The sequence below is a fragment of the Cryptotermes secundus genome, unplaced genomic scaffold (genome assembly GCF_002891405.2).
Source record: "Cryptotermes secundus unplaced genomic scaffold, Csec_1.0 scaffold54, whole genome shotgun sequence".
NCBI lineage: Eukaryota > Metazoa > Arthropoda > Insecta > Blattodea > Kalotermitidae > Cryptotermes > Cryptotermes secundus.
Genome location: NW_019731261.1, coordinates 478,924 through 499,365, shown reverse-complemented (window position 1 = coordinate 499,365; position 20,442 = coordinate 478,924). Strand labels below are relative to the sequence as shown.

Genomic DNA, 20,442 nt, shown 5'->3' with positions numbered 1-20,442 from the left:
TGGATGTATAGATCCACATTTTCTTGACCTCAGCACTAGATGGAGGTGAGTGTAGAGCTTCACACACCAGATGCTTTACCCCAGGGGAAAGAGCCCCTTGTTCCCATCAGATAGGAGGCTGGGTGAGCCCCAGAACTGGTCTGGAGAACATGGAGAAGAGAAAATTCTTGCCCTTACAGGGACTCAAATTCCAACCCCTTGGTCATCCAGCCCATAGCCAGTCACTATAACAACTGAGCTATTCCGGATCCCTATAAAATACATAGTAACTCTGAAAAAAAAAAATAACACAATGGTTCTCAAAATTGTCACTTCATTATAAGTGAATGGTATGAACCTAGGAACAGCACCAGGTATCCATACTATACTCAGCACAAGGATGTCAAGAAACTGAATCCCTCTCCTACATTTCTACCACTGTGGGTCACCTTAAAACAAACCCTTTGTTTATCTGTGTCTATCCCTCCATCAGTGTTCCTCTTACGTCTCTCACTTGCTCTAATACGACAATCCAAGTCTATCCAACTTGCTGCATGTGGCCTCCAATTGGCTTTTGTGCAGCTCATGAGAGCATCTTTCCATTCCCAAAATGGGAATATGCTTATGCTTTCCCCTTATTTGAAAGGGGAGGTGAATCTTGTAGGAAAAAAAACTTTACTATGAAAGTTCTTATAATAAATATTCAGTACAAATGTTCAACTTATCTCACATACCACATAATAAATAACTTTGAAAATTAAGGAACAACAATGACTCTATGCAATATCAATACAATCTACAAGGATGACTGCTTGAGACATGTACTACCAAAGAGCAGAATTCTGCCATGCATTTTTTGTGGGCAGAATGACTCAACGGAAAGGATATTCATACAGAAATGTTCCCTGTTTACGATGTGAACTGTTTTGTCACATAAAGCGGTTCGCATCTGGGTCAAGAAATTCTCTCAAGGACGTTCAAAAGTCACAGATAATGCCCGACCAGGTCATCCTGTTGAGAATCAACTGTGTCACTGGGACAAAAATCAAAAGACTTCTATGCTGCTGGTTTCAATGCACCCGTAAAGTGATGGGACAAGAGTATCATTGTTGGTTGAGGATATGTCAAATAAGAATTTTTTTCCCAGTTTTGAATATCACATGTTTTACGTTTTATATCCATCTGTGCCCTATTTACTGACACTACCTCATAGAAAAACTTCAGTAACTTATCCATAACAACTGCTGACCCAGTAACACTGTTTGACAGACTCATTATGTTCTTAGCATGGTTTTGCTGCCTGACCAGCTGTATTAAAAATCATTCTACTGTATCAGAAAAAATTCACCTTTTCATAATGCAGCCCATGGATAGATACCTAACATATGATGCACCTTAACACAACTAACTGTTCATTTCAATGGACAGTCTTTCTGAATTACCTTTCTGTGGTTGTCACATTGGGGGTCTGCGTTGGAATGACACTGCCACCTCGTAACAGTATGGGAATGGTATCTAGCGGCGCTGGTAGAGTGTGCTGTACACCACTAGCCGGTACTACAGCCAGGGTGTAGAAGTCATACCACACGGCATTGGGCAAATATGCTGACACATCTGTCTTACCCTAAGGAAACAAGAAAAATAAAAAAAATGAATTGGTCAGAAAATAAAAACTGCTTACTGCAGTAATCACGCCATTTCTCATAGCACTTAATACTTTTCATTTCACATGTCCAAAAGCCTCTCTTTTCTGCATATTTTTCAGTAGGAAGAGAAAAATTCATTAGGTGCTAAATCTGAGGAATACAGTTGGTGAAGCATCAGTGAAATATTGTGCTCTATCAACAATTTCCATATTAAGACCACTATGTTGGATGGTGCACCATCCATGACCTGGCTTCCATTTCTCAGGTTATTTCTACTAAACTCCACATCCAAATAAAACACTAATCATTTGTCACTAACACAGATGATTGTTTCCTTAATGTGTGATACTGATGATATGAAAATCCTGCAAATGTTCTACTTTAAGTTGTAAAACAATGTAAAATAAAGCATTCTGTACATTTTCATGGCCATCTTTTGAAGTTTAAACAGATAACTTGAAAAATCATTTCAAGATTGCTATAAAATTCATGAAAACAAAAAATCCTTTATTCATAAATAACGCAAATATAAAGAATTTTCAATTATCCCAATTGATTGTGCTGCTGAAATGCAAGATCATCATCCTAGAATTTTATGACTCATTCTATTTTGTATGTACATTTACAATACAAACAACAGAAAGTTGATAAACAAAAACATGAAGAGCAAAACAGCATACTCTGACATGTTGCCTGAAAGCCAGAATGGTGGAGTCAGGGAAGATGACCATTGTTAGGCAATGGCTTGTTAAACATGTTCCCACGGCAACAAATTATCGTGGCAATGGATATGGGACACAGGCATATCCATGGTAATGACTTCTTAAAACACAAATATACAGTACTGAAACCCCTGAAGGCAGTGATCTCTATTCAGTTCTCCCAAAGCTATGAGGGTAGGTCAGAACAGACAAGAATGCAAACACATACGCAGAACACAGACAGCAGTAGAGAGCAGTACAGAGCAGACTGAGCAACAGGGAGAGCAGCTTGCAGTCGAAGAGAACTCAATAGGCAGATGATGAAGACTTTATTTCATGTGGTGCAGTTAGAGCAGCCTTTCGAGTGTTATCATTGTTCATAGTTGTGTGTTATAGTTACAGTAAAATTTGGAGTGTTACAACTGATTGTAGTGACGACCTGCTGGGAATATCCAATAAATCAATTCAACAATCCGGACCCCACCTTTAGTCACTCAAACATGTGACAATCAAAAACCAGAAGATATGATGTGCCACAGTGCCTGTGTGCTGTATACAAGGATGGCTTAACCAACTATGCCTCTATTGCAAAAACTTTTAAGAAATATTAATATTTTCTTTTCAAACATGTTATAAGCATGAATCACCTTTTATGTCTACAAGTGCAAAGCAAATTTCCTTTTTTGTTGTCATGCTTCTGAGGGCGGCCCCAAGGGGCTGACAAATGTATGGCCATACACCTAATTTGATCTCTTCTATTAAATTTGTTATTGTTGTTAAATTTGTGGCAGCTGGCTAAGCACATAAATTATAAAGAACTGAACTGAACTGTAAAATGTAATGGTGAAGCTGTCACATTTAAAATAAAAGAGAAAGTTTATGTTGAATAATCAACTATTAACCTTTATTAGCTGGTAAATTCCTGTTCATTACTGGGTTTACTGGAGTTTACGAGTAAATGTTTCAACATCTACAACGTATTTACCAGTATACAAAGTTTCGAAGGAAAACTAACATGCACAGTTTGGTTTACATTTCTTTACAATATTCTAATTATGCCCACAAGTTTGTACTGTTTATTCTTTTAAATAAAGGAAATAATCGGGTAATTTTGGTGCAGAACTGTCCCAGAACTTGGTATTGTATCATGACATTATATCAGCTGTGTTTTACCAGCTCAAAATGATATGAAGTTCCATAATCAACAAAAGTTCAATGAAAGAGTCCTCATTTCTATTCTAAACATCAGATTAGTGAACAGGGTCATGTAAAAGTTTACAGACATTACAGCAATGCCTCATTGTGATGCTGCATTCTGGATATCTTCACATTTGAAAGTATGCACAATTTGGCCAGTGGGGTCAAGATCCACCTTGACACTGTGTTCTGTCACTGTCCAAGGTCTGTAACATTACAGCAGATATGCAGACATGCTTCATACTAACTTGTTCTATTCAGTATATTCAAATGATTACATCACTTCTGCAATGTGGCTTTGACTTACTGAATAAGACAATCGAGCATCACAGTAAAGATGTCTGCATTCTGTTTCTTATTCAATGTGTAAAAGTAAAGAAAAAAAGTAAGTAAAAGTATCCCTGTAACAAACCATGGGGGCCCATAGGGTTGTGAGATGCTGAGGTTCCCAACAGATGGCGGTAATGTTGTCAGCCTTACATGCCGGCCGCCCTTTACCCCCAAGATCATTCCTGGTATTCATTTCTGTTACAGGCTGAGCTGACCCCAGGACCACAGTGAGGCTAGAAGGATTAGGTAAATTGAAAAAATCCACTTCATCCGGATTCAATCCCACAACCTCCCAGCTTGTAGCATAGTGCCTCAACCAACTACGCTACTGCAGGTCCCCTTATTCAATGTGTGCCAGGTTAAAATCTCAGCCTGGGGAATAGCTATTCTGATTGATATCTTTCACAGTATTCTTCAGCCCCTCTCGGCAAATGTTAGGATACTATCTCAAATTAGACAACAACTTTCCATATCCTCTTCAATTCATTGTTCACTACTCACACTGTTATTTGATGTGATACAGTGTGAACTATTGAAAATATCACCAAATAAATCAAGAATAAACAAGAAGTTTTGGGAAGAACNATCTCAGCCTGGGGAATAGCTATTCTGATTGATATCTTTCACAGTATTCTTCAGCCCCTCTCGGCAAATGTTAGGATACTATCTCAAATTAGACAACAACTTTCCATATCCTCTTCAATTCATTGTTCACTACTCACACTGTTATTCGATGTGATACAGTGTGAACTATTGAAAATATCACCAAATAAATCAAGAATAAACAAGAAGTTTTGGGAAGAACTCACCACCTATTTTCCCTTGATACAACAAGGACCACAGAGAAAATGATGCATACAATTCTTCTATTGTTGCATATGTATTCATTGTCACAGGACTGTGTTTACCCAGCCATTGCCTAGCAACAAAGCCACTGCCAGCNAATTAGACAACAACTTTCCATATCCTCTTCAATTCATTGTTCACTACTCACACTGTTATTCGATGTGATACAGTGTGAACTATTGAAAATATCACCAAATAAATCAAGAATAAACAAGAAGTTTTGGGAAGAACTCACCACCTATTTTCCCTTGATACAACAAGGACCACAGAGAAAATGATGCATACAATTCTTCTATTGTTGCATATGTATTCATTGTCACAGGACTGTGTTTACCCAGCCATTGCCTAGCAACAAAGCCACTGCCAGCAATGATAGGAGGGAGGGGGCTTCTGGGCTCAAGTCCTCTCTGAACAGCAGCTCCCAACTGCTTTCCTTCACAGACCCCCATACAGAACTGACTTGGTTGCCCCAACTGTCTTCCTCATAACTCCTCAGAATGGCCCATGCAGAAAACACCATTCATTCTCATATGCTAACCATTTCCATGGGAACATGTTTACCGAGCCGTTCCCTAGCAGCGGCCATCTATTACTGCTTATAAAGAGTCTACTACCTATCAATTGACACCGTTCCCTTGACTGTTTTGCGGCCATTGCCTAGAAAAGCTGTTTCTCTGCCTCCACAGTTCTGGCTTTGAGCAAATATGCCACAATATATAGCACAGAAGAAACTTCAAGGTAAAATATGAAGAACATATTGAAAACATTAGATACATACGGATAGTTCAACATACTCTTAAACACATCTGGAACATGGAGTGTGAATTCAGAAGAATGGGCAGATCATGGACATTTTGATGATTATGCCTAAAGGGAGAGAGACTTGCGAACAGGTCTGCATATATAGATTTAATAAGGTAGGATTGACCATAAATGAACATACTGATCAAAACAAGACACTTTTCAAACTCAAACAAAATAGCAGATGAACATCAACAAGGAAGATGTACAGAATAAGCTGTACATCATACAACTGGCAGTGATTTACAGGCTATGATCTATGAGGCACTGCAAATGACTGAGGAGCCAAACCACGCTCACTACTAGATTTAAAACTGAACTGCTGTAATAAGTGTGGTTGGTCAACTGCAGTACCTTGACAAGTAGAAAACTAAAACTTTAGGACAGAGCTTCTTACATCAGCACAACTCCCTATTTAATACTATTATTTGGAACCCTTGGAAGAGCGACTCACAAGATATGGTTTGAAATTAGCTGTACCAAGCCCCCCGCCCCATCTTGTTTCCTCTTAGTTTGTTGATGGAAATAGATCTGATATTTTTTTTAACTTTCAATAAACTTACACAAAGGACATGATCAAAATAATGATAACAAGACTGCTCTCTTCTGGAATATGACACGTATCACCTGGGCAAAGTTTTGGTGGAACATACTGCCTCCATCTTCAGGTTTTAAGAATAAACCAAGCAAGCTGTTTGTTTGGGTTATTCTTTGACCCTGTGGATGTGGGCAGTACTTTCTTCTGAAATGTTGGTGATCTTCTACCAGTATATGGGGCGTGACATCTCGTAAGATAGTAAGGTTCAACGTCACTTTCATGAGTACCTCAAATCCCACGACCAAAATAACAGTTTTAAAGAACCTAAAATTTCCTTACCTCTTCCAGAACAGGAACAATCATAAGGGCTGAACCCCAAAGGAATTGCTCATCAATGTCGTAAGTGTGAACATCTGAAGGGAACCTGGAACATTGGAAAGAAAAGTCCATAAAATTAGAAATGTATCTTATTTCAATGTTATATAGCTATAACGACAATTCACTGCATCATTTGTAACTTGAAAAAAAATAGCACATGACCAAAGAAATAGAGCTGAAGTTACTGCATGTGCGCTGAATAACTCTAAAACTTACCATAGCACTTTCCATCATATTAGCACTGACAACCTTAGAAGTTCTTATGTAATGGCAAGTGACCCAAATGTTCACCCACAAGAATACAGATACTGTCTCATGATGTCCACAATGTCAGTACTGCCAAATATAAGAGCCAAAGTCTAACCTTAGAATTTTGCTTCAAAAAGTCAACAAGGTTAAGGTCTGGTTTTGTTTTTAATAGTTTGGGCCTTTGATTCATTTTTAAAAGGTTATGTTATTGATTTGGCTTTTAAAAACAAATATCTAAAAACCATCTAGGATTAGACTTTAGGTTTTGTTCTTACAAACAAATACCTAAAGACCTTCTAAGGTTAGGCTTTGGGTTTTGTTTTTACGAATACCTAAAAACCTTATAATGTTAGGCTTTGAGTTTTGTTTTTACAAATGCCTAAGAACCTTATATGTTAGACTTTGGGTTTTATTTTTAAAAATAAATATCTAGAAATTAATTTTCATTTCCATTCAGTGTCAACATTTCAAGGAATGCAGACTCCCCTCACATCTGAATCACCCCAGCATAAAAATGTAAATATTTTAAAGATAATTAATCAAAATTAAAGAATAATATTACGATGCTGGTACTTCCTTCAAAAAAATGACATTCACTCAGCTGGTCAGAAATTCCGTTTTTAATTAACTTAAAGGATATTATAACATTTACAAACCATGTGATCCTACCCTGAGCCAATGCAGTTCAGTCAGAATCTTCAAACCTCCTTTTTTGAGGATGCATTTTAACATTATTTTCCTATCTACACATAAACCCCCATGTGGATTCTTACCTTGATGTTTACTAACCCAAATGTCACACACACTGGTCATGCTGTACATCCTCCTCGACTTCATTGTCCCAGTAATGTATGTCAGGGTATAATTTATGAAGTTCTACACTATGTAACTTTCTGCACTTACTCAAAGAACAAAGGTCTCACAACAGTATCACCATCTGCATGAGCTTTCCAGAAAAGTGTGTACAGGTATGGTAGCAGCAAATACCGTACCAGCAAAGATTTGCGGGCCGACTGTACCACTGCAGGCCCCAGCGCCACTGGATCTTGTGGCTGTTAACATTCAATGCATAATTATTTTGATCCCCCGTCTCTCTTTTGACATTCACTATAAATCCCCTGTGAAACACATTCAGCTATAACAAAAACGAATAAGTTTTGCTAATGTTCTCAGGCAATCAGTCGTGTTAACGCTGAGCTAGAAGCCAATATTTCAGAGATCTCCACACTCTCCAACATCAGAGTTGATGCGGGTGNCCGGGTCTGGTCAAGTGGGATTTGTGGTGGACAAAGTGGCGCTGAGGCAGGTTTTCTCTGAGTTCTTCGGTTTCCCTTCCAATCTTCATTCCACCAATTCCTCCACAATCACCCTCACCTATCATCTGGGGCCGGTACAATAGGCCAGAAGTGGCCGCAGTACAAGGGACTTAGTCCCACCCCACTAGCAATAAAAAAATGGTAAAACCCTGGATTTTAAGTCAACATTCATACTGCTGATTGCCGGAGGTTCTAACTCGTTGATTGGCTGTGAAAGCTTCAAATCTTACATAATACACAACCTGTGACTTCAGTACACTTACATGACAATTCAGATACTGAATGAGTTTCCATCAAATGTAAGGAAAAAAAGGGTCCTACTCAGGTGGGCACATTACAAAGGGCTCATCCTAATCACCAAAGAAAAAAAAGAAGTTATAAGCAAAGTATACATTAAACTTTGAAACATACTACAGACAGTGGACACATGCAACACGATATTCTTATAAGGGAATGAAAAGTGTCACAAACCTTTCGATAATAACAGTAATTTTGTTTTACAGAACATATTTGTTAATTATGGTGAAATAACAATTTGTGTCAGGACTGATTATGGTTACATATGTCACAATCATTCTGGATAACTACTTGTCATGAATGACAAACCAAGCAGACTGGCATATCTATAATGATCTAGCCTCACATTCATGAGATTCTTGGTTTGAATTTCAGGCAGGATTGATATCGCTCACAATTTTACTTAGACCCTCTAGACAAATGGCAGGACAGTATGTAGATTTGACTGCCTCCTTCCAAATCCTTTGCAATTCATTATTCATTTATTGTTCTACCAATTAATGCTACACAGTCTAGCTACTGATATCATAAAATAAACCACACACACAAAGTAAAGGAGTGACTGACATGAAATATAAAAATTCCCACCATCAGGATATATCTACAGACTCTCACATATGGAAGACACATTTAAATTAATGACCACAGTCAAATTCTTTCACAGCAGAGATACTTACAATGCCATCATCTGTGTTATGATTGCGGGAGAATGGGTAAAAGGCACCCAGCTGACTCCAACACTGACAGAGTGCTTGTGTTGTGTTCCCATTGAATCCACAGATATCTGCACCCATTAGGGGGATCCCAAATAAATTGAAGTTCAGAAGTTCTGTGAGACAGATCAGAGAAGATAACGAGATTAATCTCTTCAACTCTGATCATACGATGTTGGATTTAGAGTATTCTCGGTTATGATGTAGTCTTGATGATGGTTTACTAACATTTCAAACGAACTCGTCTCCTCTGAATTCTACCCTGAAGATGATGGCAGCAGGTTCCTCAAAAATGGTAGTAACCACCTATGAGACTACACCACATCACAACTCAGAAAAAAACAGTTCTGGAAAACCTTGCACAGGTGCTGAATGTTCATAAATTGCTACAGGTACATTTGTACCCTTACAGGTCATTACTGTTTGCAGAATAGCATATTAAAAATAAAGCTATCAGATACTTGGCAAACTGCGTGGTACTGAAGACATCCATAATAATGCAAGAGGTGAGAGAGTCTGGCCAGACTTCTGTGCTAAGTGTAGTCATACACAAATTATTTTCTTTCACTTTAGTAGAGTAAAGGGTAGGTAACACAAAATGATTAAGTACAGATACAGTTTGGATTATTGATTTACTTAGATATTCAAACAGTAACAAAAATGAATGATAAATAACCAAATGATTAAATCTGTTCAAATAAAGATCTTCTTCAGATAGAGAATATTTTTCTCTCTACAGCCCTTTGGACCTTGGCCGCTTTTCTCAGTTTTGTAATCCTATACACAGCCAGTAGGATTCTTTGGACAGTAGATCAGGCCCCCACAAGGCTACTACCTACACACAGAACACAAACACAAAAAAAAGCACATAGACATCCATGCCTCGAGTGGGATTCGATCCCATGGTCCCAGTATTTGTGCGGGCGAACACGGTTAATGCCTTAGACTGCACTGCCACTGTGATCGGCAATAAAAATATAATAAAGAACAAAAATGCTCCCACATTAGCATAATTTCCTCAACAATTTATACTTTTTGGTGGTCTCTTTCATTACACTGTCAGTCTCTCAAGACTGTTTGGTCTCAAACACTCAAATGACTGGCAAATAACAAACTGGAAAAAATTTTAAAGGAAAAATTATGGTTTCATCAAAGCACTAACCTGGCATTTGCCTGGATGAACTGAGGAAATCCATGAAAACCTCAATCAGGATAACTGGTGTTCTGACCAAGAAATAAGGAAATAAGGACCTCCCTAATACAAGTCTTGAGCTTTGCACCACACCAACCTGCTTGGCAAATTTGTGATTATGCAACAGACTGTACAAAGAAAAATCTTTCTTGAGAAGCTAATAGTCATAGGGCTGGTCAAGAAATTTGTGGCCTTTCAAGTAACCCAAAGGTTCATTATTGTGTTCACAGGACACCCAAATGCATTTTATCGTGAGCTAAATGAATCACTTCAAATATAATTTATATTATTTAAAGGTGTTTCCCGTCCTTCTTAGTAACGTGACTTTACTTAACCATTCACACAAACCAACTGACTGACTGACTTCATAGACATATACGACAGTATGATGGGTAGTTACTATAGGATTCTGACGATGGTGTATAACACACAGAGATATTGGGTTTTCGGACTTTATCCATCATCCTAGTTTTTAAGATAACTAAGAAAAACACGACGTTTTGGAAACTGGATCTGTTTCTGTCCTCAGGTGAGGGAAAACACCTATTCTATTGGGTCCCTTAGAAAGAGCTAGCAGTGATTGAGGTTAGCTCTTTCTAAGGGACCTAACAGAATATATGTTTTCCCTCACGTGAGGGCGGAAACAGATCCAGTTTCCGAAACGTCGTGTTTTTCTTAGTTATCTTAAAAACTAGGACGATGGATAAGGTCCAAAAACCCAATATCTCTGAGTATGATAATGGGCTAGCCTGTAATGGCACAGCATTCATACAAAGTTTCACAAAAATTGGTGAAGTGGTTTGAAACTAGATAGACAGCATTGTGATTTCGTAAGTGTATTCCTTTCTAAGGAAGTAAAGCAGGCTAAAATGCATTAAAAATACATACGTGGAATAGTCTTCTTCATGTCGTACCATGATGATGATATGTCACCACTCCAATGGCCAGCGTATTGACCATGACCAGCAAATGTTGAACGAGAGATGACAAAAGGGCGTTTCTCTCTAATTTCTGCCAAGGCACTGTGTATACATGCAAATCCATGATACACGAAATATTAATTTTTAATTCAATATCTAACAATGATGCATAGGACTCGGGCCACATAAGCATTTCTATGCTCCCATGTGTATGATTCTAAAAATGACATACACGAAGTGAAGTGACACATGGCCAAAGGATGGAACTTTCACATTCATTCATCATTCATTTCCTGCCACAGTAGCCTACACACTTCATGCAGACACTAATGGATTTCATACACAAATTCTGTTTATCTACATTTCTACGTTGAAGACAAAATGATGAGGAAAGTGGAGGCTCCAGCCATTCATATTTTAAGGATTACAGAATGGAAAATCTCATATATTTCATGCACAATTTAAGAGGTACTCTGGAAAATCTGCCAGGTTCTACCAAATGTCCACTGGCCCATTTATTGATACTTTCTTGTATGTAAAATTCTTGACATTAAATTTAAACAGCCTGAGAGGTCTAAAAATTTGAAAACAGGAATCAGACATACAAAAGGAGCAGGCTGTCACTGCACCAGCCCAACCAAAAAACATTTTACTGAATGTGCTGGCTTGTGGGGACATCTTGAGAATACAGCAGTTGGAAAAATATTTGAGATTTTCCTCTTCACCTGGGCACTTGCATTCATTTCTGTGGAATTCATTGTCCATGTCATGTTAACGTTCACACATGGATAGCAAAAATAAAACGCCTCAGTGACCTTAGCTTTACTGTTCTAAGATGAAAATAAAATCTTTAACATAATTAGAATACACAACACATTAATAAAAATCCACTAATGGCTAACTAACTAACTAACTAAATTGAACAGTACTAAGATATATAATACTTCAATACAAATCCAATAATGTCATATCATCTAACTTAACTACCTTGAACAGACTTCATATTCACAACAGATCAACAAAAATTTAGCGATGACATACTACTCAAATAACTAGCTTCAAGAAGCAAAATCTTTCCTGAGCACTACAACTAGCTCAATCCATGAAGGACTTTCCTACCTCTTATAAAACCCAAAGCTTTGTCATATTCATAAGAGCCTGTTGCTGATCCACATATCGAGCCAGCTGAATTCAGTCACCACCTTTATATCCTACTTCTACGACCCATTTAGCAATCAAAATATTATGAAGATACTGTCATTACACCACCACGTCTCCATGTACACATTTCCCTCAGTACGTTGTCAACCACCCCTTAGCAGCAAGTTATTTTCATTTGTGTTCCTCGGAGATAAACTATCATAATAATGTAGAAATTTAAACCAGTCAAATCAGCAATTTAAGAAGCAAAAATTTTCAACCAATGTGGAATAAAGGTACAGAATGACACTTCCATCTGTCCATTGCAAACTTAAATCAGTATTGGTTATGATTATTTACCACCCAGACATGAGAAGAATTACTCCAAACATTAAGGACATATCAATAAAATTGTGAAATCAGTTCTTGCTGCTCCACATATTCTTTGTGGAAGTATAAAATAAGTTATACTAAGCCTGTCTCAGATATTCTTAAAATTTCTGTAGAATAAAATGGGACATGATCTGTGAAAGCCAAGTAAACAGGCAAGGCAAACCAGCATTCAAGAAGGCAAGTGTGATTGGCAGCAAACCACATGGAACAAAAGTACTAATATTGGCCAATTTTGGGGACAGACAGAATGCTACAAACTTTGGAACGCTTTTCCCCAGAACTCATTTTCTGCTAGTCTGTGCTCTCTCGTATCTGTTCAGTAATGGATTTGGTAACCTTTTTCAATTATTTATTTATGGTTCACTTAAAAAGCGTCATCAATGATTCAGGCTAAACAGAATCAGGTTGTAGGACAATTAGTGAATAAAGAAGTTGAAAGGATGTGGAAGGAAATGGTCATGACCTATTCCAAGATACTATCACAGCACATGTCTGCAGGAAATGAAGAGAGCCCCAGACAAACTCAGTCGGGGTTCCATTCGGGATTTGAATTGGGGGCCTGCACTGTGATAAGTCAGAAGCGTTCCACTTCAACAAACTTGTGCTTGGTGATTTGGTGACTTTACTGCAGTATTTTCATAAATTAGTACTAAAATAAACATGAGTTCAGTGTACTCACAAGCTTGTAACAATTGCTTCAGTGAAGCCGTAGAGGTTATGCACATCATAATGGTGTCCCGCATACTGGGTACTTGACATGCACAGTGTCCTATAGAACAGCTTACCACCATCCACTCCTGCTGGGACATATGGCGGATGCTCTAGATTGTTATCTGGACAGCCTGTGGAACTGCCTGACCAAAAGTTGGATGGTTCATTCATATCCTAAATATACCAGAAATAATAAACCTTTTCAATTATTTCATGCAATATATGTAGGTAAGTCAATAAGTAAGTTACAAATGGATATAGAACTTAAACAAATAAGAGTACTGATTTGAAAAATGCTTTTATTTCTCAACATAATCTCCCTGTACACTAAGGCACTTGTCCCATCATTTCACAAGCCCTTGAAAACCAGAAGCATAAAATTCTTTGGGCTGCTGTTGGAACCAGGCGGTGACTTCCCTTTCTACAGCTTCATCGTTGGGAAAATATTCATCCGAAAAATGATGTTTAAGAGGGCCGAACAAATGGAAGTCGCTTGGAGCAAGGTCGCGGCTATACAAAGGATGTTTAAGGACTTCCCACTTGAAGTTTTGCAGCGTCTCCTTTGTCTTGTTGGCAGTATGGGGACGTGTGTTGTCATTCAAGAGCAACACGCCTTTAGTGAGGAGTCCTGGTCGCTTCCACTGAATGGCCTCACGAAGTTTCCTGAGGATGTTACAGTAGGAGTCGTCATTCACGTAACATCATCTTTCAGCTGTACATTTTCCCGACACATAAAGCTGTAGAAAGGGAAGTCACTGCCTGGTTCTGACAGCAGCGCAAAGAAATTTGTCCTGCTACATTTCAGGGGCTTGTGAAACGATGGGACAAGGGCCTCAATGTACAGGGAGATTATGTTGAGAAATAAAAGCATTTTTTGAATCAGTACTCTTATTTGTTCAAGTTCTATATCCATTTGTAACTTACTTATTGACTTACCCTCGTATATTTCCATCACTAAAGCAACAAAAGGTTACAGTCACTTTAATTCTCTATTCATGACATGTTTCAGCCATACATGGCCATCATACGGTGTCTGTTGCTATGTTAAACTGTTATACTGTATTGCATGTCACAATCGCATTTGGCTAGCTGAACACACACATTAGATACACAACAGTGTAACTACAGAAGCTGGGTAATGGGTCTAGAGCCAAAGGGACATATAAGATAAATCAACATTCACACCAACATCCACGGATTACACGAAAAAGAAACATACCCACACTGCTGAAGATTGTGCTAATAGATCCCATAAGAAGACTGGAACTAATTGGTTTTATTCAATTAAAATTAATATTTTAAAACAAGTTTTTAATTTTAATTTTGTTTTGTAATTTGTGATTCAAACCTATGATCCCAGCATTCAAGCAAGTAAAGACATTTCATGCTTTAGACCACATGGCCACTGTGCTCAGCACTCATGATGTAAACTTGATTATTTGTCTGTAAAAAGAAAAAGTAAAGTTATCCCTGTACCAGCCCATGAAGGTCCATAGGGTTGTGAGACACTGAGGGTCCCACATTATCTAGACAATCAACTCAAAGATGACGGTAAGGTTGTCAGCCTTACGCACCAGCCACGCTTTACTCCCCAGAAAAATTATTTAATTAATTCCTGGTAGTCATTTCTGTTAGAGGTTGAGTCAACCCTAGGGCCATAGTGCGGCTAGAAGGATTAGGTCAACTGAAAAAAAATCCCATGACCTCATCAGGACTTGAACAGACGACCTTCCGGCTTGTAGCATAGCCCCTCAAGCAACTACACTACCGCGTGCCTCCTATTTGTCTGTACCAGCACTTATAAATACCATATGTGGCCAGATATAAGGCACACATTTCCCAAAATTGATGCTTTCAAAATCAGAGCACATCTTACAAACGGTTCTTAAAAAATATCACTAGACTGTCCAAATCAGGCAAAGGTATGCAGTTTGTTGTTATGATCAAGAGATGACACTTCAGCTTTGAACAAATGACACAGCAATGCTAACACAATTTGAATCAATGTCACCAACAAGTAGAGTTTTGAGGAAAATGCATAATACCTAATATTTTTATCTTATTACAGTCTTCAACAACCTCAAAATATTAAACCAAACATACTGTAACATGTGTAGCTATACAGAGCAATATATGAGACAAACTCCGTCTTAAGTGCAACAATTTAATTGTAGTTCTTCCTTCTTTCCTTCCTCCACACTACATGTTTTGGCCCTAAATGGCCATCATTAGGTGTATATTCTTACATAGCTGCTACACTGCCCATAGTTTAAAATTTAAAACACCAGTCTTTTCAATTGAATGTATGTATAAAATCTTTGTTAACCTACACACGTCAATTTGATTTCCAAAATTGGCACTTTTTAAAACTTCAATTTCAAATTAAAATGTCTAAATTTTCCGCTCTTTTCCAAATTGTAAAAATTAAAATTTCTCAGGGTACTCGCCCTATGTCTATAGTGCTGCAGCGGCCACTTCTTGTTTTATCGCTGTTCAGGTATTGTTCTGTGTAGGCTATCTGTGCGTGTGCTGCTGTCTATCTTTAATACGGGAAGTGTAGCAGCTACGTAAGAATATACACCTGATGATGGCCATTTAGGGCCAAAACATGTAGTGTGGAGGAAGGAAAGAAGGAAGAACTACAATTAAATTGTTGCACTTAAGATGGAGTTTGTCTCATATATTGTGTGAGTGTAACAGGATGCTTAAATATAATATTGTATACAGAGCAACTTGAAACTTGCTTACTCTGAAATGTTCTGATTGCTTTGCATACAAGCAGTTATGTAAATGAACAAATATATATATATATATATATCTTCTCCCATTTCAAGACCATATCACTTTGCAGATACAGCCTATTTTGGGGCAAATATAATAACTGACATGTCAACTTATGACCCAAATTAATTTCAGAATCAAAGCAAAATGAAACGTAAACAATGACCATCCATTTAACTTCAAGTCAATCTTCATCTCTTCGTGAATAATATGTGCTTACAATCCATGCTCCATCGAATGGAAATTCATGATGGAGTCTCTTCAGCTGCCGTAGCCAGTAGTCAACAGTGTGAGGATGTGTGAAGTCTGGCCACACTGTAGAGACACGATTCCATACCTACAGGACAGAGAGATATATAATTAAAGATGATGCTGACGGGATAACTCTCAACTTAATTCTAGTTTTCACATACACATAATGGTCTCCCTCCTTGAGTGTCACACAGCCATCAAGCAAAAAAAAAAAAAAAGTGACATGACTACATGATATATGTAGACCCTTCGCTTATTTGACAAAGACATTTGAACTGCAGAGGTAATATAATGTGACATGATTCCTGCAAGCCAGGATAGGGGAGCCAGAGTAGATATTCTTTGCTAGCCAACGGCTCAGTAACAGGTTCCTGTAGGAAGAACCACTGTTTCAACGCAACAGTGGGGTGAAAACACCTCTATAACAACAGAGAAATTGTTAGGAAACAGTGTTTTCTGTTGGGGCTGCCTCAAGGCTACATAACGAGGATCTCAGGCAGCTAAAATAGAATTGAGGGAGTCTCCTGGGACAGGAGTCAAGGATGATCAAGAAGAGATGGCAATGAGTTCAGCTGAGACTTGAAAATCAGCATGTGATTTGAAGACTTGTATAATTACTGTGTTACAAATCAACTGCCAGGATATAACTAGTGAAATGATTTGTGATTACACATAATTAGAGCTATGGTTAATGCCATATGGGTTCCACAAAGCCTAGTAACCGATAATATAGCACAAAATTTTCACCCTTTTCAATAACATGTACATATAAAAGGTAAAGTTGTCCCTGTGCTTAATTAATTAAGCATTAAGCCATGAAGATATATGGGGGAACGAAGGTATACCTCCACCATTCTTGACTTTGCCATTAGATGGAGGCAACTGGTCAGTTTCATGCCCTCCAGGTAAAGGGGCCCCAGTACCCATTGTATAGGAGGCTGACTGGGCCCCAGACATGGTCTGGACATTATGGAACAGAAAAAAAAACCTTACAGCTACCGGGAATCGAACCCCAGTGGTTGTCTAGCCTGTAACTCATCACTATACCAACTGAGCTATCACAGCTTTTAACATACACATAATGTGTTTTTGAGTAAGTCAGGCATGATCATGAAAAGGAAAGTGCATAGTTTTGTTACCCCCTACATTTCTGTATGCAACACATATAAATGTACTTCAGATTACTATGCAACTTGAAATAATATTTAATTTAAAACAAACTATTATTAACTTATAAAACATCAGATTCTCCCACTACAGTAAAAAAAATATACAGTATTTATGCATGTATAGGCCGCACATTTTTTGCAAAAATTCAAGAGGAAAACTGGGGTGCGGCTTATATTCGAAATATTCGAAATCACACTTCATTTTAAAAAAATTATATTCATAATTAGTAATACAGGGTGTAATACTCCTGAAATAATATTCCAAGAAAATTATTTTTTCTATAATTTCTGTCTGAAAATTGTGCTGCGGCCTATACATGCGTAAATATGGTAAGAACACTCAGAAGGAAAGCACAAATCTGAGAAAAGAGAAAGGAGATAAAGAATATGCTGCTCTGGCTCGATATCCAGTGCACAAAACTGTGAAGTGACGGAAAATGTGTTCGTATCTGGTATCAGCATACTAGAATTAATTTAAAAAGTTGGTTCCCTGTTATGTCACCAAAACCTTGCTAACTGGTGTAACAGGTCTCATATGTCTACAGTTGCTACTTTTCTCTATACAAAACTGAAATACTTCATAGATGTGCCACACTACAATTTGAGCAGAAAATATATAATGGAGAGAGTGAATACATAACAATTCATGCAACATAAGACATAAGGGAGGGGAGCACAAACTCTAGAGTCCCTGCACCTTTCTCAGATCTAAATATTATTCCTTAACACCTCATTATTCAGTACTTATAATTTACCATAACAGCTAGGATAGCTCAGTCTGTATAGTGACAGACTATTGGGTGAACAGCCAGGGTTCATTTCTTGGAACAGGTATGAGATTTTTCTCTTCTCCATAGCATCCCACCCAATGGGAAAAGGGGGACTTTCTCCAGAGGATTAAGCAGCCAGGGCATGAAGCTGACCACTCACCTCCATCTGGTGCCAAGGTCAAGGATGGTGAAGCCATACGCCCACTGCCCCACAATATTCATCCTGTTGTGCTTAATTAATTATGCACAGGAAAAAGTTTACTTGTTTAACTTTACCTCTCATAATTTATCACACTGCCCAGTATATAAGAGGCAATTTCTAAAAAGTGTTTGGTGCCTCTGAAGATGATCCAAATGGATCGAAACATGTAAGGGTAGTAAATCATCAAGTGAGAAAACTGAAATAGTCACACTGGACGGACTTGCCTTTCATAATTGCAATTTCTGTCTTTTAAAATTTCACTAAAAATAGCAGTGCTTCCTGAGCATGGGAACTACTGATCAAAAACAGGTAAATATCACGAGATTTAAAACATCAGTTTTATGGATATAAGAAAATGCAATGGCTCTGGGACTATTTAATAAATAATACAGTTTGCTTACTAAGCAAAAATTTAAAACCAAATATTAAAAAAAAAAAATTTCCTAATTTTTTCTTTCTATATCATTATTCATCTTAGACACCACAGAATATGGTACATTCTCTCACAGGGTTGGATGTCAGTACAAATCATTTCTATTTTGCTCACTACTGATACACAAAAAAGAAACTTTACTAAATAAACTTACCTTTCCAACAAAGGGCAGTCCAGTGGAATTCTTTACAAATATGTCCATTTGAAGCCCTTCATCATATGGTGGGTACGTGCCTGGCTTTTCACTTCCACTAACTCCTGGGTCTATCAGGGGAATGTAATGCATCCCTAACTGCAAACATATACATTGCCGAACTGTACAGTGCAGGAAAGAGGAATGCTTTCAATTCTGATATCTACTTTTTATTTTGGTATTATTTATTTTGTATAATCTGAAAATAACAACCACCACCATAAAAAATTAAGGGCAAAGCCTTACTGAACAACAGAATTTTGGGTCCTACATATTTACTGCAGAGTTTTCTCTTCTTCCTTGGCTTACACTTTGACCCTGAAGATGGAGACAGTGCATCCCTCCAAAACTACGTAAATTTCTACTACACCATAAAGCGTCACATCCCAGAAGCCAGAACTCTTCATTGTTACGATCATAACCTTGAATCTCACACGCATCATCCAGACTGGCTCTGGGGTTCACCCAAACTCCTATCCTGACTAGAGGGTCTTAAATATCCTGATATTATGCAGGCATATGAACATATTTTAACTCAAGACATAATGGTATTAATATTGAAAAAACCAGCATGAAGACACAGTACAAACTTTCTCATATATGACTGACATTGAATGCAGTACCTTGGAAATGAAACTGTTTGTCGCTTGGTAGAATATTAAACAATGAAATCTATCTAATTGGTAAAACAAGTCAGACTAGACAATGAAGGCAATATTTTCCTCAGGAATGTCCGGCTCTCTCCAAACTACACTTCATTACAACCCAGACAACTATACTACTCAAATAAGGATACTGTTTGCTTCCCGTGACACACATTACTCGGCAATTTTTCAAAACATATCTCAAATCTTCTGCAAAAATACAAAATAGCCCACAATTGACAGTGTTCAACTTTCAGAAAATACAGTTGGTTGAGACACAATTTACAAACATGCTGTAATTCTATTAATGTGTAAACAATGGTTATTATGCATTAATAAACAAAGCTTGCTGCTAGGTACATATGGTAATCTTCTATATCATGACAATTGTGCAGCTTGACAGGTAGATTCCTCGTTGCTAGGTATCCCACCTACGAACTTAATCCTCGAATTAACCCCAACCCACACATGCCTTCAATATTATGACACACAATTTGGCTCACCTTATGCAATTCTTCCACAAATTCAGGTAAATTCTTGAACTTCTCTTTGTCATACGTAAAGTCATTGGATTCGTTCATGTAATCCAGGTCATTCCATTGCACATCCTGTGTACAAAATTGCATGTGTTAGGTAAAAATAACATTCCAA

General features: G+C 37.8%; 1 protein-coding gene across 1 annotated transcript in view; it reads right to left on the bottom strand.

Moving 5' to 3' along the window:
- Positions 1–20,442, bottom strand: part of LOC111866672 (lysosomal alpha-glucosidase-like) — a 45,631-nt gene that overhangs the window by 5,482 nt on the left and 19,707 nt on the right. The window contains 9 exon segments of the mRNA XM_023855851.2: positions 1,422–1,603; positions 6,378–6,462; positions 7,569–7,717; positions 8,956–9,107; positions 11,072–11,205; positions 13,316–13,521; positions 16,349–16,465; positions 19,109–19,246; positions 20,295–20,399. Of these exon segments, the coding sequence (XP_023711619.1) occupies positions 1,422–1,603; positions 6,378–6,462; positions 7,569–7,717; positions 8,956–9,107; positions 11,072–11,205; positions 13,316–13,521; positions 16,349–16,465; positions 19,109–19,246; positions 20,295–20,399 (1,268 nt within the window).